At 43.9% G+C, this 26038-nt stretch overlaps 1 protein-coding gene across 5 annotated transcripts in view; it reads right to left on the reverse strand.

Moving 5' to 3' along the window:
* The window catches only part of LOC134202466 (solute carrier family 52, riboflavin transporter, member 3-B-like), a 38762-nt gene extending 13407 nt beyond the window's left edge, over window positions 1–25355 (reverse strand). The window contains exons 1-5 of one of the 5 annotated variants that reach the window (XM_062677448.1): window positions 25202–25355; window positions 24874–25075; window positions 23585–23968; window positions 14374–14986; window positions 2862–4041 (exon numbers count right to left, since the gene is read on the reverse strand). In XM_062677448.1, coding sequence (XP_062533432.1) covers window positions 2862–4041; window positions 14374–14636 — 1443 coding nt within the window. In that variant the 5' untranslated portion in view covers window positions 14637–14986; window positions 23585–23968; window positions 24874–25075; window positions 25202–25355. Of the gene's footprint in view, window positions 1–2861; window positions 4042–14373; window positions 14987–23584; window positions 23969–24217; window positions 24344–24869; window positions 25076–25201 lie in introns of those variants that run through there. The other 4 variants (XM_062677450.1, XM_062677452.1, XM_062677451.1 and 1 more) reach the window with 4 other exon arrangements.
* Window positions 25356–26038: the final 683 nt, after the last annotated feature.

Raw genomic sequence — 26038 nt, forward strand, 5'->3', positions numbered from 1 at the left:
AGGGGAGGCTTCCGAGCCTCTTGAGGGGAGGCTTCCGAGCCTCTTGAGGGGAGGCTTCCGAGCCTCTTGAGAGGAGGCTTCCGAGCCTCTTGAGAGGAGGCTTCCGAGCCTCTTGAGAGGAGGCTTCCGAGCCTCTTGAGAGGAGGCTTCCGAGCCTCTTGAGAGGAGGCTTCCGAGCCTCTTGAGAGGAGGCTTCCGAGCCTCTTGAAAGGAGCCTTCCGAGCCTCTTGAAAGGAGGCTTCCGAGCCTCTTGAAAGGAGGCTTCCGAGCCTATGAAAGGAGGCTTCCGAGCATCTTGAAAGGAGGCTTCCGAGCCTCTTGAAAGGAGGCTTCCGGGCCTTTTGAAAGGAGGCTTCTGAGCCTCTTGAAAGGAGGCTTCTGAGCCTCTTGAAAGGAGGCTTCCGAGCCTCTTGAAAGGAGGCTTCCGAGCCTCTTGAAAGGAGGCTTCCGAGCCTCTTGAAAGGAGGCTTCCGAGCCTCTTGAAAGGAGGCTTCCGAGCCTCTTGAAAGGAGGCTTCCGAGCCTCTTGAAAGGAGACTTGAAAGAAGGCTTCCGAGCCTCTTGAAAGGAGGCTTGAAAGAAGGCTTCCGAGCCTCTTGAAAGGAGGCTTCCGAGCCTCTTGAAAGGAGGCTTCCGAGCCTCTTGAAAGGAGGCTTCCGAGCCTCTTGGAAGGAGGCTTCCGAGCCTCTTGGAAGGAGGCCTCCGAGCCTCTTGGAAGGAGGCTTCCGAGCCTCTTGGAAGGAGGCTTCCGAGCCTCTTGGAAGGAGGCTTTCCGAGCCTCTTGGAAGGAGGCTTTCCGAGCCTCTTGGAAGGAGGCTTTCCGAGCCTCTTGAAAGGAGGCTTTCCGAGCCTCTTGGAAGGAGGCTTCCGAGCCTCTTGGAAGGAGGCTTCCGAGCCTCTTGGAAGGAGGCTTCCGAGCCTCTTGAAAGGAGGCTTCCGAGCCTCTTGAAAGGAGGCTTCCGAGCCTCTTGAAAGGAGGCTTCCGAGCCTCTTGAAAGGAGGCTTCCGAGCCTCCTGAAAGGAGGCTTCCGAGCCTCCTGAAAGGAGGCTTCCGAGCCTCCTGAAAGGAGGCTTCCGAGCCTCTTGAAAGGAGGCTTCCGAGCCTCTTGAAAGGAGGCTTCCGAGCCTCTTGAAAGGAGGCTTCCGAGCCTCTTGAAAGGAGGCTTCCGAGCCTCTTGAAAGGAGGCTTCCGAGCCTCTTGAAAGGAGGCTTCCGAGCCTCTTGAAAGGAGGCTTCCGAGCCTCTTGAGAGGAGGCTTCTGAGCCTCTTGAAAGGAGGCTTCCGGGCCTCTTGCAAGGAGGCTTCCGAGCCTCTTGAAAGGCGGCTTCCGAGCCTCTTGAAAGGAGGCTTCCGAGCCTCTTGAAAGGAGGCTTCCGAGCCTCTTGAAAGGAGGCTTCCGAGCCTCTTGAAAGGAGGCTCTGAGCCTCTGAAAGGTGGCTTCGAGCCTCTTGAAAGGAGGCTTCCGAGCCTCTTGAAAGGAGGCTTCCGAGCCTCTTGAAAGGAGGCTTCCGAGCCTCTTGAAAGGAGGCTTCCGAGCCTCTTGAAAGGAGGCTTCCGAGCCTCTTGAAAGGAGGCTTCCGAGCCTCTTGAAAGGAGGCTTCCGAGCCTCTTTAAAGGAGGATTCCGAGCCTCTTGAAAGAAGGCAGCCACTTGACCACTTGAAATAAGCCACTTCAACCACATATAATAAGGCTTACGAGCCTCTTGAGAGGAAGCCTTCGAGCTGTTTGGAAGAAAGCTTCCGAGAGGCGTAAAATGATGCTTCTAATCCTCTTGCAACGAAGCAACCGAGTTTTTGTGAAAAAAAAAATCATTTGTTCCGCAGCCCTTCATACATTGTGCTGGTTGTGTCAATTGGGATTTATTGATCGCATTACATATTATGTACAATGTAAATTTTTAAAATAAAAAATAACCAATTATCAAAACTTTATCAATGAATTTTGATTAAAATTGTAATATGTCCGCCATTATGCATTTTTGTCCGAGGTATCCCCTAGGACTACCCCCAGGTACCCCCAGGGGTACATGTACTCCAGGTTGAGAACCGCTGGCCTAGGACATCCAAGGAAGTTGAAAAATAGTTTATTGTGCGTCAAAGTAATTCTACGAATACGTTTGAATAAAAATCTTATTTTGAAACAATACAATGCGCTGCCAATACACCTATTTTTTTTTTCTTTCGTAACTTCACCGTGTTCATGACGTTCTAGGTTGTCGTAGGGCCTTGATCGCCCATTACTGATATTTTTCCCTGATAGGGGAGTTGATTTCAAGCAATTCTGCTGAAGATTGTGATCACTTTTATCCATCGTGCGATTTTATACATCCATTTTTCTGTTAGGGTCATATATGACCCCGTGGGCCTGACTGAGGAAACCAGCTGGCGGAGCGCCAGACTGCAGAACTCCGAAGACGCATGGCCGTCACTGGTTCAACTCATAAGGTCAGTAAGGTCAAGTTGGAATCCGATCTGAAAGGAGCTAGTGCCACCAGAGGAAGGATACGGTCAAACGTCGGGAGCAGGAAAACGGCTGACCCTAAGGACCCTAAGTGTCTCCACCAAAAAAGTGTGCTAAAGTTCGCATAGAGGAAGACCTTCCATGGAGGGAGTCACAACGGCTGAGATAGAGAGAGAAAAGGGCGGTTACCAAGAAGGGTGCGAAAGGCGCACCTTCCAATGGCCGCAATCGAAGGGACAGAGGCGAGCCAATTATTGTCACAATTTTATAATCAACATGCGTTCAATAAGAAAAACAAATGAAAATTACAATCTTTCTCTGTACTTTATAGCCTCTTTTGTGGAGCTGTCTAAATGATTTAGATAGTTTCTAATAGGTATACAGAAAATTGTCTACTTACCACTAACACGTCCCCGATCGCTTGACCCATCAATGGCGGCGAAGGACTCATGAACGCCGTCGTCAGTGCGTACGCCGCAAACACGACCGACGCCAACGATATCGACGTAATTGCCCGTATTGATGTGTGAGGCAGAAAAACTGCCAGGAAGCACGCCACCGGATTGGCCATCGTGCTCAATGTGACCGTCAGATGGTACGCCACATTTCCGTACGGTAGACACGAGTACGATTGTATACTAGGAAAGATTCCGTTCCCGAACATGCACAAGATGCCCAGCAGAACCATGAGATAGGTATAGTTACGATTCGAGAGGATTTTGCTCTTCTCGAGCTTTGTTTGTTCGGTCGTCGAAACCGAATCTGCTGACGATTGACCGGTTTCGTATGTGTAATCGTTGCCGTGATTGATAACCACCGCTGCGTACTCCTTTCGGCAACGCGGATGACTATCGAGTATCGTGAAAGCAACCGTACTGATGATCAGCACCACAAACACAAAGATGAAGTACTCCATCGATCCAAACCGTGGAGGTGGCGTGTAGCTAATAAACGAGGGCGCATCTTCATCCGTTGAATTATTCGGTATGCACTCAGCGTTACCTCCAACGCCCTGGATCAGTGCAACAATACTCGGTAGAAACCCACTGAGCCCCTCCCCAATCAAATAGGTTATTAAATAGATTGTCCGGAATCGTCCCATGTAAGGCATGAACAGCACCGAGCTTGTGCAACCGACCAGTGCCAGTGCAAAAACACACACAAATATCGCCACAGATCGATCGGCACCGAACACGTACGCCGTCACTTCGTACAGGAATGCCATACAAATGGCACCCACCGTACCGATCACCAACACCGCGTAGATCATGTACGAATCCTTGAAAGCCCGGACCTTCTGCAGCCCGGTGTAGATGAGCGGGCCCACATTTCCGAGCTGGGTGATGACCACCATATACGACGGCAGATTCCATCCTTCCGGAGCGTTAGCCACCAGCAGCGGAAGCTGCACGTAGCTCGAGTTCACTCCGATCCACGCTCCGACACCGAAGAGTATCGCCAGCAAGTCCACCAGCAGACTGCGGCCCTGGAGCGTTTCCCGCATGCCAGTTAGTTTACTCTTCATTGTCTGCGGTTTGCGCAGCAGGCAGCAACTTTCTGTCAGCACGGACGACGACGGACTGCAACGAAACGGGAATGGGATAGAGTTATTGCGGTCGTTAGCAAAATTGAACAAGGGTAGAACGATAAAGACCTTGTGATATGGTCTATACAGGTTAATAATGAAGCGATTAGATAACAACCGATACCTGCACCGGCTGAGTCTGGATTCAATAATAGGATTGGGTCTGAGTGATTTTTGACAATGGTTGACAATGGTACCGTTGCCGCGCCGGATACAGGGAATATTTAATTATTATGATGACAATATTTTATTGTTTTATTTCTATCTATGGAGTTTCGACGTCAAGACCACCCCGCTAGATACCAACATATCTGCATTTATGAAATATTAACGAAGGTTTTTAAATAGGAACTATTGACGTATTAGGATTAGAAATCATGCAAACTACTATGGCAACACACTAACGTAATGTAAGGCCACTTTAGATTGAGGTTTCGTCATTAATGTTCTTTAATAAATGACTCAAGCCATTGCGCATCTGTAATAAAGCTCCGGCGTTATAAACCTAAAGTTTGGAACTTGAGATTTGCTTTTTAAGAGAAAAGAATACTCTCTTAACTACAAGTTTATGTATTAACAGAAATAGTTAGAACTAAACTACAGTGTACTAGATCTTGCCTTGTAACATACTTAAAGGATTTTATAATCTAAGGATATTTGCCCAAGTTACCCATATAATTTGCCAAAGTCCGAATCCAGATACCTACCGCTTATTAAGTCTAGACTAATACGCGCCGCAATCAAATCGGAAAATCCGCAGTCGAATTTTATTTGCTGTCGTCAGTAATATTCAATGCACTCCATATAATGCAGCTCGTTGGGCATTGTTAAAGTCGAGAAATAGTCATGATAACCTCGCTAATTACACCCATTTAAATCGTTTACTCTGGTAGCAGATAAGATTAGCAACAATGTTGGGAATGAATGCTGTCCAGGAGCGTAATTTCAAGCCCTAATGAGTTTCGGTGTACTTATCATGAAACAGTTCAAAGGTGATGATAAGTTCGGACCGAACATTGATCGTCATTTTTTTCAAGAGTTTAAATTAAACTTTGATGATACAGTGTCCAGAAAAAAACATCAAACATTTATTTGTAATTCGAATGAGCATCACAAGCAATGTAAGAAAATTCTAATGGAATCCTACTTGTTAGTAATGACGTATTTCCGCTGAATTTTTCATATGGTCTATTTATATTCAGTTTCTTTCAATAAATCATAATACGACCAATGTTGAATCAAAGCGCAAATCTCAGATCGACAGTAGTGTGACCTCCTGATCTTGCGATTGCAAAATGATCGCTACTTTACTATTACATATTACCGTTGAGGAAACTTCGCTATTTAATTCAGAAGCGGCTTCATGTTACTTTGTTGTGATTTTCCGTAAACAATTTGTAAAACTATTTCAATATTGTTTCCGATAAGGAGGTTTTACAATCGAATGTAAACCGCTGAGATCAGACGTTTATCTGTTTTCAAATCTCTGGTTTACAATGAATTACATCCCCGCAACTACCACGTCGTAGCGCTTCAATAAATCTTCTGAACAGGACAGGAAGTGTAAAAAAGCGGGCATCAAGCTGCTATTTTCTTCCAAAGTTGTGGCACTACCAACGAGCTAGGAACCGGCTTCAAAGTGCTGGGCAAGATGCGCCATCACGTGAATGGATGGCAGCCAACGACATTGATATAACAGCCCGTAACTTTGCTGACCGGACTTGTCATCACTGCGTCGAAGAAGAAGTACATGATAGGAAGAGGCTCAAGAGAGGACAATGTTAGTGACAATGTTAGCGAGTTTGAATCGGTGATGACGAAATCGAGGTGGTTGGCGAATTCGTGTATGTACTTGGGCTCCCTGGTGACCTCAGATGGGGCTACCTTAAATGGCATAATGCCATTTGGCATAACGATTTGAATACCCCACGAGTTATTTGGCAAAAGGACTATTTGGCATAACAACCGTTTGGCATAAAAACAAGAAATCTCACAATGATTTTAGGGCCATTTGGCATAACGACCATTTGGCATAATAATTATAAGAGCTTATTGAAGCTCCAGGCAAATGCGTACTTTACATGCCTCTTGTATTATTGTTGATGATGATCGTACACTCGGTTGTGTTCAGAGCGAAACCAAATGTAATGGGCATGCGTGTTTTAATGAGGAATTCACCCTTTCGTAAATTCGTGATTTTTTTTTGAGGAATGATGAACATGAAGACTTAACTTTTTTGTGTGCGCATTATGCCAAATGTACTGTGTTTGACACATTTTTTCATGGGAGCAGCAGGGACTATTTCCAAGGGCTTTATGACCCCTCCCCATGGCCTCTGCGAGTTAGAGGGCCTGCCTAGGACGTGGTGGGACTTGGCAACGGGCTCTGTTAAACCTCTACAAAAAGCTGCATGTGATCGCAAGCAGGCCGTGTGTCGTTATCGAAGCGACCGTGTGCCGCTCAAAGTGCGGAGCCCAGGGAGTGCCGATTGGCACATCAGGATCAGTGCCAGTGAGATCCTGATTATGGCATGATGCCCGCGTGTTGAAGGACCTTGTCTTGAATATCGTAATATTGTAAAAGCGAGGGCTGGCAGTCTGCCATTCTACCCTCTTAGTAGAGCCGAGTGACACTGACTCGAAACTGCGAGTGGGCTAATGGCTAGGTTGTCTTCCGTCCCCTTAAACCGTGGCGGGCCTTGTAGCATTCTGCCACCAAGCTTTATCTGCTGGGTGGGATTATGCTCAGATGCCCTTTCCTGACTTGCGCTGATCTGGCTCTGAACATGTAACGCAGTGCTAGTCAATGATCGTTCGCTAGCATGTTCAGAATCAGAAGGAACGGGGTGGAGTCAGGGATTGGCGTACGTTTGTCATCCTAGTGGGTGGAGGATGACCAATCACTTCGACAGCGAAGTTTTCACCGCAGCCCTGGGACTGGAAGCCAACACTGAAGGTCTAAGTGGGGATGCGTTGGTAGCTGTCCTATCACGCGCGTGCGACGCCACCATGCCGAGGAAAGCCCTGCCGAGAAATGACAGACGCCCGGTATACTGGTGGAGTCCCGAGATTGCGACCCTTCGATCAACCTGCCTCAAGGCTAGACGAAGGATGCAACGTGCCCGCACCGAGGATGAAAGAGCGGACCGCCGTGAAGTGTTTCGAGCTGCGAACTGCGAAACGAAAAAAAAAACTTTAACAAGGCCATCAAGAGCAGTAAGCAGGGTTTGCAGAAATCGCTCTCAATAGATAACGAACAACGATAAAAGAAAGGCAAAAATTGTTCCGAATCATAACAAGCCATGATAACAAATTTATCAAACTTGTATACAAGTGCGAAAAAACAGAATCGGATAGGCAGCTCTCACAGAGAAGTGATGATTCTTGCATTGTTCTCGTTCATTTTGTGTTGAGAACCACACATCTGTGTAGAACTAGTAAAAATGCATAATCAGAACCAGTGATACCCGCGTTTGGAGCTTTTTAAAAGAAATTTATCATGAGGTATAGCCTCCCGAATCAGTTCTTTATCATGACAGCTTGCGAGAAAGATCTCTTGCGGTATGCTACATATCGTATATGTATACAGAGATGATAAGTGCAAGACCATTTCATTTTTTTTTGTATTCAATCCATGGCAGTAAAAGAGCGTGTTTCGACAACCTATGCGAAGGAGCCACCGCTAATTCTGATTCACCCCCCGAACGGTCCCCGGATAAGTTGGCGAGGATTATCGAGGTACTATTCCCATTCCGGGCCACAAGTCCCCGGCCTCCTGCACCGCAAGGCAATATGGGTGCGGCCGAAATGGTGGCTCCGGTGACGAACGAAGAGTTACTCGCGGTGGCCAAATACCTGGTAACGAACAAAGCTCCAGGGCCTGAGACCTGGTGCTCAGTCAACATAAGGCGGAGGTGGTTATCGTCAACAACCACAAGTCAGTTCAACATGCAGTGATTCACGTGGGAAAAGTCGCGATCGCATCAAAGCGGAGTTTGAAACTTCAGTTCCGAGGTGTGTGCCAGTATACGTAGGCTACTATTATTAGGTACCGCGGTCCAACCTGGGTGAGAGCTCTGGAGGTAACCAGTTAGCTGCGGAAGCTGTAGAGCACGTACCGCTCGATGTGTCTCAGAGTGATTTCTGCCTACCACACGATATCACATGATGCAGCCTGCGTCATTACAAGCATGATGCCAGTCAGGCTGGTCATCCGGGAAGACGAGGAGTATTTCGAGCTACGTGGCACCAGAGGAGCCCACGACCGCATCAGGGCAACTTCGGTTGCCAGATGGCAGCGCGAGTGGGATAACTCTTCTAAAGGTAGGTGGATCCACCGACTGATACCTAACATATCGAGCTGGGTGGGGAGACCCAATGGGGAAGTTCACTTCCATATAGCACAATTCCTGTCAGGCCATGGCTGCTTCCGGCAGTACCTCCACAGGTTTGGGCACGCGGAGAGCCCCGTCTGCCCTGACTGCCCAGGTGTTAAGGAAACTGCACATACTGTTCGTAAGTCCTCGTTTCGACGTCGATAGAAGAGCTATGCTAGTCGGGACACAATCCCGAATACCCTTATCCAGAGTGTACCAATCAGGAATATTGTAAATAAATTTGTATATAGTTTTTACTAATAAGCCAAGCTCTCCAAGGTCAGGGCCATTTGTTTTTCGGATAAGGTGGGAGAGGGAAAGCAGCACAACTATTGTGTCAGATTTTCCATCGTACAAATAAGGTCACGATCATACACGAAGGGAGTCGGGAAATGACGTACTTCCGGTTGTGTCCGAGCCCACCTTCCTTAATCTGAGGATTCACAGACTCGATCATTTCGTCCGTGATTCTCCAAGGAGTTGGAAGTACGGGTTTGTTGCTAGTGTTTCGTGTGTTAGTAGGATAATTTAAAGTGGCGTTAAATATAGTTAGTTAATAAATTATTTGTTCGTTCTCTAGTTGCTGTAGGCAAATCAAGTGTGCGTGTTATTCGTGTGCGGTTGTAGGAATTAAAGTGAAACAATCAGGTAAAAATGTGCTCTAGATGTGCGAAACGGTGCTTGTGCTCATTATGTGTTGTTCTGCCAGATTGGCTTTATATTTCACCCACAGCGAATTCCGCGCATCCAAGCGCGCGCTTCATCCCCTACGGACGAAAGATTCCTGGCAGCCGCCAATCGGCCAGAAGCGGACGATCCGTCACTATATCGGTCCGAGGAGGCCGGGGACCTCTAAGTGAACGGAATCCACCAGCCGGTCCGTCAAGCTACCGGCAATCAAGTGACCCAGTCAGCAAACCATTTTTGATTGGAGTGCGGCGTCCGAGGAGGGCGCCGCGGAGGAAACGTTTTTTGTGCCAGTCTTAGACTGAAGAGCCATCGAAAGTGCTAATAGAAAGCCAAACAATTTTCGCGAGTCGTAATCCACCGACGACCGCGAGGGTCCGCCATCACGGACCCGTGAAAATATGCGTGCGTGAGCCGTTTTTCGCCACCACCTGAATTCCCGTCAGATGCCAGGAGCGCAGACTTGATAGAAGCTGAGCACCCTTCAAATCCGTGACGTCACGTTAGAACGAAAAGCACAGAGCACAGAGAGAGCTAGGGAAGAGAAACCGCACACAAGATAGGAGATAGAAAAGATGAACGAACACGAACACTAAAACCGATATGCGAATCCCGGAACAAACATGAAACCCTGTTAGTATTAAGTTAATAAATATGCTATGTGTTTGCCTCAATAAAATGTTTCTCTGTAGTCCCCCTAGCCATGCGACTTTAATTGATTAATGTGTTCGCAGCGCGAATTGTTTGTTGTTTATCGAGTTCCGTCCTCTTTGCGAGTTTGAATGTTGTTTGTTATGGGGCGATTCAAGTATGACGTCCTCTACTTTTTGGGATTTCTAGACCCCCTCCCCCCCCCATCTGTCACACTTTTTTGTATACCTAGTATATGTACTGTCACAAAGTATCAGACCCCCTCCCCCCCTTAAACCTGTGACATCATTATTGAACGACCCCTATGTTGCTTCCAGCTCATTCATCAACCATCAATGAGAGGAGAGAGACCGCCGATGATGAGAGCGTCACTTGTATTAGGTACTGGTGTGCTCACATCACACACTCAAAGAATCGATGAGAGGTGACTATAAAGTATAGATGGAAGATAGGGTGGACCCAATTTGGCACATTTCGTTGTTGCTGGCTGGACCGATCCATAAATCCTTATCGGTAAAATTTAAATGGACTCGCCTTGAGAGAATCTCATCCGGGCGAATTAACTTGGGCCGTGGTCTCCCTTGAGGAGTGGCGCTTAAGCCACGTGCTTTTAGAAACGGATCGTTTCATGTCGACTACAAGAGGATGTGCCAAGCGGTGGAGAAGGGAAACGCAAACGCATGCCAGGAGCGCAGACTTGATAGAAGCTGAGCACCCTTCAAATCCGTGACGTCACGTTAGAACGAAAAGCACAGAGCACAGAGAGAGCTATGAAAGAGAAACCGCACACAAGATAGGAGATAGAAAAGATGAACGAACACGAACACTAAAACAGATAAGCGAATCCCGGATCAATCATGCAACCCTGTTATTATTAGGTTAATAAATATGCTATGTGTTTGCCTCAATAAAATGTTTCTCTGTAGTCCCCCTAGCCATGCTAATTTAATTGATTAATGTGTTTAACGTCACAGCGCGATTTGTTTGTTGTTTAACGAGTTCCTGTTGTTTGTTATGTTGCTTCCAGCTCATTCATCAACCATCAATGAGAGGAGAGAGACCGCCGATGATGAGAGCGTCACTTGTATTAGGTACTGGTGTGCTCACATCACACACTCAAAGAATCGATGAGAGGTGACTATAAAGTATAGATGGAAGATAGGGTGGACCCAATTTGGCACATTTCGTTGTTGCTGGCTGGACCGATCCATAAATCCTTATCGGGAAAATTTAAATGGACTCGCCTTGAGAGAATCTCATCCGGGCAAATTAACTTGGGCCGTGGTCTCCCTTGAGGAGTGGCGCTTAAGCCACGTGCTTTCAGAAACGGATCGTTTCATGTCGGCTACAAGAGGATGTGCCAAGCGGTGGAGAAGGGGAACACAACCACTGCAACCACTTAGATTGCCTGCAGCTTGCATAGAATCGGGCGCGCCGAGCAGCAGTCAACAAGCATGACTAACTTATGTGATTGGTTAGTTAGAGCGAAAACAGGTTGAGCGCGGCAAAGTGAATGAGAGGTTTGCACATGCCGAGATAGGAGGTCGTAGCGTAGAACTGTTGGTACCTATCGCTATCGACAGCTCGAGGCATGGCAGAGGAAAGAAGAGCGAGCATCCAAGTCAGCCTCGCAGCCTACTTTCAAAGTATAGGAATCACTTCCACCATTGCCGTTATCTATAAGAGTGACACCACCCAAGTTTCAACCCTGCACCCTGAACAGTAGAAGATAACCAAAACAACACGATCTCGTTGATCCGGTTGGGCGAGCCGTATATCGTACTTATACGGTGGTGATTTTGATTACCGATATTGCGATGAGAGAGCAATATGTATGTAGCTGACTCTCATTTCGCGCTGCGCGCCAAATTATTTTCATCCGTTTTGTGTTTATGATTAAGGTGAAGGTGGGTTGAGTACCAAAACAAAGCTTTGAGAGTATTGGTACAATAAAAACTGTCATATACTGTAGTAGTATCGGTGTCGTATTTGTAAAAAAACAAAGAATTTTAGTAGGGTGGTTCAAAAAACGACCCAGCTCCGTCCCATTCTTCGAGTTTCCTCCAAAAACCGATTTGAACAAAAACTGGTTGAACACTAGCCGGTTCAAGTTTGTATGAAAACTAGTATGAGAAACTAAACTTTTCATTACACTGGCTACAGCGCCTTTCCTCCAAACGCGTGCGAAAAGAGAATCCACATAGCTTAAAGCAACATTCCGGAGACTTCACTGAACGAAAACCGCACCGCAGGAAAGATCCATTGATTATGTAACGCAAAAAATAAGCCTAATTATCATGCTTATTATCAAGCCTATTATCAAATATTCGCAACCTCGATTAAAATCGACTCCCAACCATTGAAACCACCATTCAATGTCCATTGTCTATGGAATTAAAGCTCTTGAATATTTCATCCAGTCATATGGTCTCCCCCCTCGCCAGCGCCCAATGACGGAGTGCCACAATCAAAATAATGTAAAATTCAACCTCGCCATATCAACTGTCATACAAACCTGATACGACCTGTGCACGGTAAGCCTCTATTCAAACCAACCCAAACCATCGGATGACACCCAAATTATGAATCATAATCGATTGAGCGCGGCGGAGCAAAATCATTTTTTGAACCACCCTATGTATTAGTTTGCTGCTGCCGCTGCCGGTGTTTACATTCGCTCCGCGGTCAGTTTTTAATCGTTTTTTTCGGGCAAAAATGGCAGTTTATATTAGGTTTTAGGTTCAAACGAGTGACTGATTTCAAAAAGTGATGTTTAATTTGCATTGTGCGGAGAAGTGAGTAAAAATTTGATTTTCCTATGCCCTTTGAGAAGAAGTGAAGTGCAGTGATAAGCCCACCGAATCGCAAACAACTATCAAATTGGCACGAAACTGCTGATTTACGATAAAATTCGAGCCGAAATTCATAGGAATCTTTGAATAAACATGTTCATTATCACGGGAAGTGAATAAATATGCTGTGAACAGGTTAGTAATTTGAATATTGTACTTTTGTTCGATGCTGTTCGATGCATTCGAATGTTGGTGGGAGAGGAGTGCGGGAGGTGTGGGGTTGACCCGTGGAAGGTCCGGTGCCATATTGACTGCCATCGGGGTACTCCTCCAACTATGTCCTTAAGTGTAAATGTTAGATAATAAGTCAAAATAAATTTGTTAAATGTTAATACATAAATGTATAGTGTTTGCCTAGAACATCGAGTGTGATTATTTATGACTGAAGAAATAGCTGTTAAATAGTCGTTTCCTGCTATAGTCGATTGTGCTATAGATCGAAATTAATTTATTGGCTTTTTCCGGTGATAATTATACTACTGAAAGCGAAAGGTAGTAGATGAAAGTAATGAAGATACAGATTCGATTGCCACCGCAAACGAACGGCAAGTGTGACTGATGATTAGCAGAGGTCCATATGAGAGAACAAGCATTGCTGAAATCGCTGTTATTCTGCCTAACGTCCACCCAGGAACGGCTTGGATAGTGATGTGGTGATCGTCACTATCCAAGCCGTTCCTGGGTGGACGTTAGGCAGAATCACATCGATTTCAACAATGCTTGGGAGTGTAATAGGTCCATCAGTCTAAATCCGCGATGGTACGCAGCACTTTCCTTTCGAAAACTCCACTCCCCTCCAAGCTAAGCGTTGCGTAATTTATGGATATTCATCTTTGTTCAAATAAAATTATCATTTCGATGAAAGTGTGCTCCCTTAGAATTCCTCTTAATGCATGACATATTTCAATAGAGTTTTAAGTTCGAATTCAGATGAACAAGCCCTCCTATTAGATTCAAGTGTGGTATGAACAGCATCACTTTCATCAGTAGTACGGTCTTTCATGGGTAATGTGACCATTTTGGATGACGATATGGTACATACCGAAAATTTGCGCATATTAGCGCTTTGTTCTTTATGTCCTTTCATACACCAAAGGGTTTCAGATTATCCTTAAAAGACGAACTTGTGATAATTTTCGATGTTTGTTTCTTTATTCTTTCTTTGCTGTGGATGCTTTGAAAGTAGTCTTAATTCGGCCAGAGATATTGGTTTGTCTTCAGAATTTAAAGGTTCACTTGCTCCCTCTTGCCCCATCTGTTCCTGCGTACTTTTACCTCATATCCTTCAAATTTATTTTCCTTTGACCTTGATCAAAAATTGAAAACGTACTTTTACCCCACGCGCACTCTTGTCCTACTCTACTTTAACAATTAGCATTGCAGAAAGCAGACTATGTGGTTGGCGACGTGCAGCCATTGGCCGAGCTCAATGAAGAACACCTTTATGCACTACACAGGCCACTCCTGCCTTAGTTTGAGAAAAAAAAATTATCTAAAACACGATCGTTCTATGTAATCTCGAAGGATGCTTTACTGACCGCCCCAAAAAAAGGAAATTGGTCTTTGAGATCTAATTGTTGGATCTCCCCTAAGAAGTGTTGCATGACTGTGCTGTAATTGCAGCTAGATATTAAAAATATTTAAAAATCATTCTCATCAGTGGGCCAGTGGCCTTATCTAAGATAGGTACAATTTAACTGCAATCGCAAACCGAACTGGAATTGAAATTCTTCTCCACCCCATCCAACCTCCATTAGCTTACCTCACAATCAGACAATCACCATCGGCAGCGGCTGGCGCGTTATTCAGCGGACTGCGACTACAGTTGGCACTAGACGAGCAATCGATGATGTTCGCACTTTTGGAACGTCGCGAATCAACTGAAAGGCCGGACTCCTCATCGAGAACGGCGGCGACGCCACCGTTGGCGAAACGCCCGTCAAGGTCCGTCCCGCCATAATGGTGGTCGTGATCGCGTGCTCCAGTTACAACCGCCGAAGTCCTATCAGCGGTACCAGTTCGCATGCTTCTCTACGCTGTTTGAGATTTTCGCTGAGCAAATATGTACAATGTACATCTACCTCCCTGTGCAACCGGCAGCGTGGTGTTTTATATAAAACAATCGTACGTAGTTGCTGAGTCGATGGGATTTTCGTAGACGGTCTGATACCGGCAATCGTAATTGAATGCCTATTAACGAGCAGATAAGAAGCAAGATGCTCGTTTCTTTCTATGGTGACAATATATGCTTATCACATGAACTTGTAGAGGGTTCTCTCCGTTCAAGTTTAGTATGTCTCAGATTAAATATTTTAGATATAACGATGAGAAAAGTTCAAGGATGACATCTAATTACTGTGATCGTGCTGTTGTATCTGTAAACAAAAAGAGATTTAATATCTTAATTATTATAAATAATATAGATTTAACTGCAGACGGTAAAAGCCATCAATTTCCACTTATCACTTCTGGAGGTAATAGAGCAAGATACTTCTGTGAATTGGGATGGATATAAATCTTTTCATATAGGTAGGAGCATAGGCAGCAGATCATTTGCAGAAGCTTAACGAATCTACCCCTCTCCGCTGCGAGTTGCAGAGCTTATCTAAAAAAGAGTAGGATAAAAAAAAGTTAAGACAAAACGAAGCCTGTACCCAATAAAGCATGGTTTGGGGGCAGCAGGGACTATGCCCAAGGACTTGACGATCCCTCCCCAGGCCATCTGCGAGTTGTGGGGCTCGCCTAGGATGTGGTGGGGTTTGACAGTGGGCCCTGTTAAATTCCTATAAAAAGCTGCATGTATCCGCAAGTAGGCCCCACCAAAGCGACCGTGTGCCGCTTAAAGCGCACAAGCCCAAGTCCTGGTGTCAGGTGGGACACAAAACAGACCTGACACGACGGTCTTTCGACGAGACAGGAGGTTTGCGCAGGCCCAATAAGCCGCCTGGAATGACCAATAATTACGAGTAATATAAGAGATAATGCGACTCGATATAATCGGCAAAGACCTAGGCGACAAATAAAGGATTACGATTGGAAGCTTGGAACATGGAGCTGCAAGTCGCTAGGTTTCGCAGGTTGCGACAGGATGATCTTCGACGAATTACATCTCCGCAACTTCGACGTCGTGGCGCTGCAGATTTGCTGGACAAGACAGATAGTGTGGAAAAGCGGCATTGAGTGGCTACCTTCTACCAAAGCTGTGACACCACCAACGAGCTGGGAACCGGCTTCATAGTGCTGGGTAAGGCGTAACTAGAGTCCCGGTCTAGGGGGGGCCGTGGCCTCAGCTGGTGAGAGATAATATTCTTAGGCGATAGAGACCACTGCTTGCACGGGTTGCCAAGAGTTTTTTATGCCTTTGCCGCTAATTTTTATTGTTGTTAACATTCACTATTTTTCATATTCATTGTACTAATTATAGATAAATGTGTGGTGGGGATTCTGAATCGTGATGTCCTTTAATTCACCACATGCTTTCCTATTCCCATTTCCAAAAACCCAAATCTGACGTTACAATGTGTGTACAGTGTTAACAATAAAGTGGATTGTTCAGCATAAGTAAGCAAATGATCTACCAGTGTTTCGCCCTTATGCGCTTCATGGCTCTCTCAGCTCTTGCTCTTGAAAAATTACCGTAAAAAGCACGTGGCTTCCAAAATGGACGATATGTGGCTTTGTTGTATAACCATGTTAATCACATTTTCATTAACAAATTATGCAAAAGGTTTTCTTAATAAGCTTTGCAGTTTTTGGATCTCTTTATTTACGTTTGCATGAAAACGTTTAAATAAAAGGGTCGTACTTTCATCCCAACTTAATGATAATTGTATGATATTCTGATTTTTAAAAGTACTTTGAAGGTAAGGGCTTTGAAGGCAATGGAAAGGAGGAAGTCGGTTATTTTCTCACACTCCATATAAAGAAACTGTGAGACGGTGAGATTGAACGCCTATTGACCTATAGTTAAATTCCTCATTTTTAGGATTTTTGAAAAAATGTAATTTAAGAATTGAATGAAAAACACTTCAAAACCGTATTTTGAGATTTCGTTAATAAACTTCATACTGGGGGCGAAAATACGGCTTTCGCCCGAGCTCACTTCGGCTTTCAACAGGAACTACAATATATTTACTGCGAAAAATTATTGAAAGTTTTGTGAGTTAGTTAGTTAGTAATTTGAAAAGACCCTAAAATGAAAAAAAACTCGCACTTAAAAAAATAATACAGTATTTATCGATTTCCCCTAATCGATTTTATATTTTGCTAATTACTCAATTGTTTCAAAAGCTACAACCGGTGCAAGATGCAATCAACCTATATCACAACATACAATAAAATCTTTGGAAAATTATTGCAATTTGCCACATTAATAAAAAGAAAACATCGAAGAAGAGAAATCGATTAATGCAGTTTCTCCCTTATGATTTTAACCACGAGAAATATTGGAATCATTCAACTTTTTTTTTTTAATTTTAGAGTTATTTTATTTTTTATTGTTGTATAAGTTTGGTACTACTCATTCGGTCCACGAAAGAACTTTTCTCCGATCTCAACAATAAGACTAGAAAAATATCTGTTAAGTTACAAGAGACCGAGTTTTGTTAAACAGTGAAAACTATTCATCTGGACTTGTAAGGACATTCTACTAAAAATGATTAGATCAACTGTTTTGCGGTATACTTGAATAATATCCAATTTCTTTTTTCGAAAAGCTTACAAAAGAATTATCATTTGAACTCTCATCGACTGGATTTAAGAGCATACAAGTATGGGATCAATAATATACGTCAACAGTCACATTTATTGTTTTTTTTTAAATTCTGGTCGAACAGGGATATATTTTTTTAAACAATCTTGTTTTTTTACTTTTTAAACGCTTTGTAAACACTTAATTAATTAATGGCAATGGAAGTGATTGGCATTAAAATTCTGAAAAATCCATATTATTTGGACATGGCATTTTGCAACGGCAAGTTTTATACTTTGCCGAAAAATTTATCAAAGAAGACATATGATGCAAGGCGGCATGAGGAACATGTGGGTACATAAAACTTTAGTATTTTGGGATCCGATTTTAAAATTTTCTGGGGGGGGGGGGCACAAGTGGGTCTGGGGGGGCCAGCCCCCCCCCCCTTATTTACGCCAATGGGTAAGATGCGCCAACGTGTGGTTGGGTGGCAGCCGATCAACGCAAGGATGTGCAAGCTGAGGATAAAAGGCCGTAAGGCCGTTTCTTCAACTATAGCATCATCAACGTGCACTGCCCACACGAAGGGAGACCCGACGTCGAGAAAGAAGCGTTCTACGCACAGCTGGAGCAAACATACGATGGATGCCTACTGCGGGACGTCAAAATCGTGTACACGGTTAGAAAAAAGTACCTAATTTTAGGTACTTTTTTTCTCTTGCATCTCCCTCCCTCTTCCTTTTGTTGTCATAAAATGAAGAGCAAAACCACTCAACAAGGGCATTAAAGTGTGGGAACCCAACGTTGAGTAATCTCACGTTTACAAAAGTTGAGTGAAATTTACATAACTTCTGGTTAGTTTCTATTTAAAATTAAGTATATTTTACTTAATATTAGGTGAATTTTACTTGATTTCAAGAAAAAATTACTTAATTTTGGGTTCCCACACTGAACCCTCGATTTGAGTGAAAAGTACCTAATATTAGGTACTTTTTTCTAACCTTGTACGGTGTACAACACGCGTCGAAGTCGGACGCCGCGGCTAAACATTGAGCGGCTACAAGACGGTAGACTAGCCCAAGACTACGCGCAGCAGCTGGAAGTGGCACTCCCAACGGAAGAGCAGCTAGGCGCAGCGTCTCTTGAAGATGGCTGTGTGTGGCAGTGAAACAGTACTTGCCATTTACTACATAAATCATATATTCAATTGCTTTGAAACCATCGAAGTAGGCCTAATGTAAACCACTACATTTTAGAGTCACATCATCAGCAATCACAGCAATCGGGGATTGTGTCGTCCGTCATATTCAGTGAACAAACAGTGCGATAAGACGTTCCAAGTGGCTCCCGCTTGCCAACAGTCAGGATGAACTCCACAGGCTGGAGAGATATCCGATCCGCCATTGGTAGCACAGCAACCGCTGCACTTGGCACGGTGCCTCCGGATCAAAGAAACGACTGGTATGACGGCGGATGTGAGCAGTTAGTGGAAGAGAAGAATGCAGCATGGGCGAGATTGCTGCAACACTGCACGAGGGCGAACGAGGCACGATATAAACGGGCGCGGAACAGACAAAACTCGATTTTCCGGAGGAAAAAGCGCCAGCGACCGTTAAGAGACGGAGCAACTGTATCGCGCTAATAACACACGAAAGTTCTATGAGAAGTTGAACCGTTCACCTGGGCCACGTGCCACAGCCTGATATGTGTAAGGACATAAACGGGAACCTTCTTACGAACGAGCGTGAGGTGATCCAAAGGTAGCGGCAGCACTACGAAGAACACCTGAATGGCGATGTGGCAGACGAAGATGGCGGTATGATGATGGACCTGGGAGAACGCGCGAAGGACATAATTTTACCGGCTCCGGATCTCCAGGAAATCCAGGAGGAGATTGGCCGGCTGAAGAACAACAAAGCCCCTGGGATTGACCAACTACCAGGAGAGCTTTTTAAACACGGTGGTAAGGCACTGTGTCTGTGCACTGTGATGCACTGCGTGTCATCTACAAAAAGGGCGATAAGCTGGATTGTAGCAACTACCGCGCAATCACATTGCTGAACACCGCCTACAAGGTACTCTCCCAAATTTTATGCCGTCGACTAGCACCAATTGCAAGGGAGTTCGTGGGGCAGTACCAGGCGGGTTTTATGGGCGAACGCTCCACCACGACCAGGTGTTCGCCATTCGCCAAGTACTGCAGAAATGCCGCGAATACAACGTGCCCACACATCATCTATTCATCGACTTCAAAGCCGCATATAATTCCCATCGTTCGGGACCAGCTATGGCAGCTAATGTACAAACGCGGATTTCCGGATAAACTGACACGGTTGATCAAAGCGACGATGGATCGGGTGATGTGCGTAGTTCGAGTTGAAGGGACATTTTCGAATCCCTTGGAAACGCGCAGAGGGTTACGGCAAGGTGATGGTCTTTCGTGTTTGCTATTCAACTTCGCTTTTGAAGGGGTAATACGAAGAGCAGGGATTAACACAAGTGGTAAAATTTTCAACAAGTCCGTCCAGCTATTTGGCTTCGCCGACGACATAGATATTATGGCATGTAACTTTGAGAGGATGGAGGAAGCCTACATCAGACTGAAGAGGGAAGCCAAGCGGATCGGACTAGTCATCAACACGTCGAAGACGAAGTACATGATAGGAGGAGGTTCAAGAGAAGACAATGTGAGCCACCACTCGCGAGTTTGTATCGGTGGTGACAAATCGAGGTGTTAGAAGAATTTGTGTACTTGGGCTCACTGGTGACTGCCTAAAATGATACTAGCAAAGAAATTCGGAGACGCATAGTGGCTGGAAATCGTACGTACTTTTGACTCCGCGAGACGCTCCGATCGAATAGAGTTCGCCGCCGTACCAAACTGACAATCTACAAAACGCTCATTAAACCGGTAGTCCTCTACGGACACGAGACCTGGACGATGAACCACGAGTTGCATGAGCTGCTGGGAGAACCATCCTTCGTTCACACGAGGAAGTAGGGATAGGAGTTGCTGGGTAAAAGGCTAAGGACCTCTTTCTTAAATTTTCACCAACTTGTGCTAATTTTTCTGTATTTTAGATTCAGTTTATGTTCATAATATTTGTCTAGTGTCAAATCTTTTATTGGACTCTAGTTTCACATGTTTGCGTTTTTTTAAAGGCATAATAGCGGTTAAATAGCGGTTAAATTCTACCGTTAAAACCCATTCGTATGTCTTCCTCTTGTTGCTGTCTCCCAAAAAAATGTTTGTCTCGTTACAGATGTGAAACATTGCCAAGGATTTCAACTGTGTGGACATCAGCTTTGTAATTAATTAAGCATCCTATATTCCCTTCCTTTCCTATTGTATAATTGTATTCCCTAACCTCGACCAAACCGCGAGTCTTTCGGTTCCCCAAAACTAACATTAGAGTATAAGAAACATAAAAAATTGTTATTCTTGTTATTCTTGTTATACTCAACGTATCCCCGGGCCGTGGCCAATCTACGTTGTATGACATTAGGCAATACGTTTACACTGCTGGCTTAAATTTTCAACGTGACGATTAATTTATAGAACTCATGAAATCAATGTGAACTCGACTCGTGGAAAACTTATTCCAGGTTATCCGAGGCTTGTGATAGACCCTTTATCACAACGGACCTTTCCATCCACTGACTGGTAGGCTCGAGTGTCCCGTCCTCTGCTTCAGACCCATAAGGGGTCCGAAACAGTTCAGTTTCAGGGTAGTAAAATTGTGAGATAATAGAAGATAGAGGAGGAGAGTATGGAGCGGCTTGTTGACCGCTTCCGGCTCTAGCGACTGCTATGGAACCTTTTTATTAGAGAAATGTTTGTAGAGATAGAAACGGTTGTGTTTATGTTCATAATAGACAGTGTTTAGATGTTTAGACAGTTCGGGATCGCTACGATGGAGTTTATTATAGCTTAGATGATTTATACTTCTGGTGAAAGGGAAATGATTGAAATCCGTTTTCTGGTGATTGTCGCTTCTTGTATGTAGATTCGTATGTAGATTGATATGATAGAGGTACGTGCAGTTTGGGATTAGTGTGATCACGTTGGTTTAAGTTTGGAAACATAAAATAGAAAAGGAGGGAACAGAAGGGGTGGGGGGACAAATACCTAACCATTTGACGCAGAAAGATTAAAATAATTAAACTGAATTAAAATAAATCAATTAAATTTTACAATTTTGGTCGAACTTGAGTTAAAAATGTGTTCCAAGCGTGCCCACCGAATTAAGTATATTACGAGTACTGATAACCTATGCTACTAAATAAAGCTCGTGATTAAAAAATGGAGGTTGGCTCATCAAAATATAATATTATTCTAGATATTCTCTTAAGTATGAAAACTGAATCCTAACTATCCCGAAACTGCTTTCACCATGCTGCCGCCCAGAGCACAGCCGCCTCTGCCACTCATAGGCAATGTCCCTCCCACCGCCTTGACAGCCTCCAGAAGTATCTACCAAAATATTTGAGAACTAGAATGAATTATTAACATGTCCCGCCATTACATAAAATGATTTGTTCAAGCAAAGGCGTCATAGATGCGGGAACGACATCGCCATAAACGACACGGGACAACCATGCCCCACACGACAGTGCAACATTGCACCGAATCGGGGACCTCCTAACTTTTCTATGCAACGCAGAGTTTTACCCTCTCTTGCGTTATGTGATGTTGAAAATAAGCTCCTAATCATTTGATGGCAAAAAAAAAATAAAAATAAAAAAAAATAAAAAAATAATTAAACAAAATTAAAATATTCTAGCTAAATTTTACTATTTTGGTCGAGCATGGGTCAGCCGCCTGACACCCGCGTTGAAAAATATGTTCCATGCGTGCCCCCACATAAAATAATAACGCGTGCTAATCACTAATGATACTAAAAGATTTAAATGGAATTAGGTATTGTTCCCGCTTATCATTTTAGCACCGCCAGGGGGAACTTGGCCGATACCCACTGCACTTTTCTTTCCCTTAGCACAAACAATTAACCATCATTTGTGATATTTAAACGGAATATTATTGGGAATTCTGAAAAGGCAGACAATCAATGCAGTTAGATTGCCAGGTAATACGTGCACATCGTAGCACTGGTGATGCATCACAATCGTATATATACAAGAGTATATGCACTATATGATGACATTGACCGGAAGATTAGATAAGCATTTCCCCCCAATAAGAAACATAAAAAATTGTATTCAAAAACATGATTCCGGCTCCGTAACGCCTTACAGCAAATGAGCCTTTCAAATAAACGATAGTTGAAAAAAAAAAATAGCGGTTAAATAAAGGTGTGCTCATCCTGCCCCAGGTGGCGATCCTTGCCCCGTTCTCTTCTATTGTAAAAAATCTGCAATATCTCTAGAATGGTGCAGGCCTGAGAGTGCAGGCATATATCATGATGCATTCTTCTCCCTTCTTCATTCTTATTTCTTCCTTCTCGCTTCTTTCTTCTTTTTCCTTCGTCCCTTTTCCTTTTTCTTCCTTGATTCTTCCTTCTCTATTCTTCTTCATTGATTCTTTCTTCTTATTCCTTCCTTCTTCTTTGTTCATTCGGAGATAATCTTATTTCGTATTGCTTGCTACTCGCTGTCTCACTTTTCACTTCTCACTTCTTGCTTCCCACTACAAGTCCTTCTTACTTCTCACTACTCACTTCAATCACACACTCAATAAGGAAACGTATTATTTTCAACTATTCATTCAACTTTGGCCAACGGTGTTCGGCCAAATTACCCTTTCGGCCAAACGACCCTAAACCGTTAATATTTGTCCAGAATAGAGCAGTCAATTTTGAAACACTTTGATCAAGAAAACAATTTTGAATCGGTTTAAGAACTAGTGCTCTGGTCAAGCGATCAGTAGTACCCTGCGCTAGACCTTGAATCATGAGGAGACATAATTCATCTTAACTCTAAAGTGATTCAAACAAACTGCCGTTCAAAAGTTTTATCGAATTAAGATGTGCAATGAAACCCCGGTCATCTGCGCCAGATCATCGGGTGACCATCGACGACAAGTCTACGAAGAAACGAAAAGATCATCAAATCTCCTTGAAATTAGGTCTAGCTACAGTGCGTCTATGGAATAACTTTATTTAAACTCCATTACAATGAAAAACTATTGTATGTAAGAGATAATAATAGCCCGTTACACAACATATTACAAAGTTACATCAGCATAGTACACCAGTCCATTAACCATAAACCCCATCACATTTTACGTTGAAAATGTGTCGTGTACGTAAATTTGTTTACTCACCAGCGTTATTTGATAATCGTTAATCCCTTCGTCATCAGCTCAAGGTTGGAGATTCCTTATCGCACCCCTAAAAATTATGTAGTTCTTCATGCGCGCACCTTTATCGAGATAATTTAGGACTTATCACCCGGCACTACAGATGGCAAACCTGTTAAACTTTCTTGCAACACGAGCTTGGAAGCACTAAACCAGACCGCCAGCAGCGAACACCAATACTAACTATTCTCACTTGCTGCTGCCACAGTTAGAGGTAGCATGGATGGATATGCGCGATGCGTTCCATTATTCACTAAATTGCAGCCGGGTGTCGTCACTTAGCGAAGTTTTCCTCTACATCAGCGTTTCATTTTACAGTCAGCAGCAGTCACAACCACCGGTAGCGCACTGAAAAGTACGAAAAATAAATTACATCACACGGTTTTCACTCGAAGAACGAAGTGCTGCTAATGAAATGACTACTCAGGAGTTACTAGCATAGAACAAGCTGCGAAGTAATTTTAATCAGTCACGTTTTTCGTTAGCCTGATTTATCAATTTGTTCCATTCATAATGCATTCAACTCTTCTGGTTCTTATCACCTTTTGTTCTAATCACAAAGAAAGTCACATTTTTAGAAATGCTTCGCCTACATACCAATGGCACCAGACACAAGTCATAGATGTTGTTATGTCACCCAAGCGGCTAATGGGTAATCGAACTTTGTTATGATAACTAGTTTCACTTTCCAGGCAATACTTTACTATTTCTTGTCGCACCAGTCACACACTTTGGAAATCCTTTGTGATGTTGATGAACAGACGCATCTACACGGTCTGGAGTTGATTCTATTTCCGAATCATCAATATTGGTACACTTGTTCGTCGGGTTCACATAATAGGACCATCATGTCTCCGATCTGTGGAATCATGGGGCTATTTCTTCCAACAACTTTTCCGTTTCAATTGGAGCCAACTGAATTGATCCGAGCAAATTGACCTTGTTGGGGCGATTTCACACTGCACACAGCCATGTATCGGGTGGCGAAGTGATATTTAGTTAGCTTCAACTAACCGAACGTGATTGTTTCTTTTTGACGATTCACTATGAATTAACTGATAGTAGCTCTGAGAGTCATTAGAATAGTCACTCAAGAGTAGCATACGTGCATTATCTTAACATTTTATTAAAGCTTCCAAGTATGCAGCAAAAACTACCCTACTTCAGCAATACAACAGATCAAAATTCTTCTTCTATCTGCCGTTCTGGTTCTACACCTGGCTCGCCAACAATGACGCGACATACTTACATACCGGCGTTTTGAGTCGACGTCAGTGTTCGGGTTCAAAGTTAATTTTTCCATGCTTGAAGAAGACGCTGCTGAACGCTGGACTTGTTTTGCCAGGCTCGACTGATTTCTATGACGTTTTTCTCTACTACTGCTGATCGGGTCCACTGATAAAGTACGATGTGGTATTCGATCGATAAGAACACATCAAATCTATGATAGAGTGACTAGGAATGAGACAACAAATTTGACTTGAGTTACGTAATAACAACCACCTTTTGAAATGGGACTTCTGAACATATACTCGCCATAATGAAACATAGTTTTTTATAGTTTTGGTGACTTACACTTACCTTTTTTTTGGACTTTGGTAGAATGTTCACGTTCTGTTTACAATCGAACTTCCAACGTGCACACTGCGTTGATACCGATGGATGGGTGATTTAACGGTCGATAGGGGGTGGCACCCAAGTATGAATGGACTTCCCAGAATGTTGTTTATTTACTCTAGCTTATTCACCATCAGAAATCGACGCAAACATCTGTGAACCAGTGAGAGCATGAGGGTGAAGTGAGAAATGAGCACGAGCTTGCGCTAGACATGTTATATAGTTGGACACTGAACAGTGGGCCCACATGACAATATACATAATTTATATAAATTATTAATTATTATATGACCACATATGACATTTGATATATTAATTAATATTAACAATTCTGAAATTTCTATTGATTTAATCCACATGAATATAAGTAAATTCGATATGTATGAATATATGTTACAAATAAGTTTATATTCTGATGGTTTTGAATATGAAGTAAGTGTCGAACAGGTATTATTTTATTTATTTATTCAGACTAAGGCCGAAGTGGCCTGTGCGGTATATAAGAGTCTTCTCCATTCGACTCGGTCCATGGCTACACGTCGCCAACCACGCAGTCTACGGAGGGTCCGCAAGTCATCTTCCACCTGATCGATCCACCTTGCCCGCTGCGCACCTCGCCTTCTTGTGCCCGTCGGATCGTTATCGAGAACCATTTTCACCGGGTTATTGTCCGACATTCTGGCTACGTGCCCGGCCCACCGCAGTCGTCCGATTTTCGCGATGTGAACGATGGATGGTTCTCCCAACAGCCGATGCAACTCGTGGTTTATTCGCCTCCTCCACGTACCGTCCGCCATCTGC

This window comes from Armigeres subalbatus, unplaced genomic scaffold (genome assembly GCF_024139115.2).
Source record: "Armigeres subalbatus isolate Guangzhou_Male unplaced genomic scaffold, GZ_Asu_2 Contig1234, whole genome shotgun sequence".
In the NCBI taxonomy this organism is placed as follows: Eukaryota; Metazoa; Arthropoda; class Insecta; order Diptera; family Culicidae; genus Armigeres; species Armigeres subalbatus.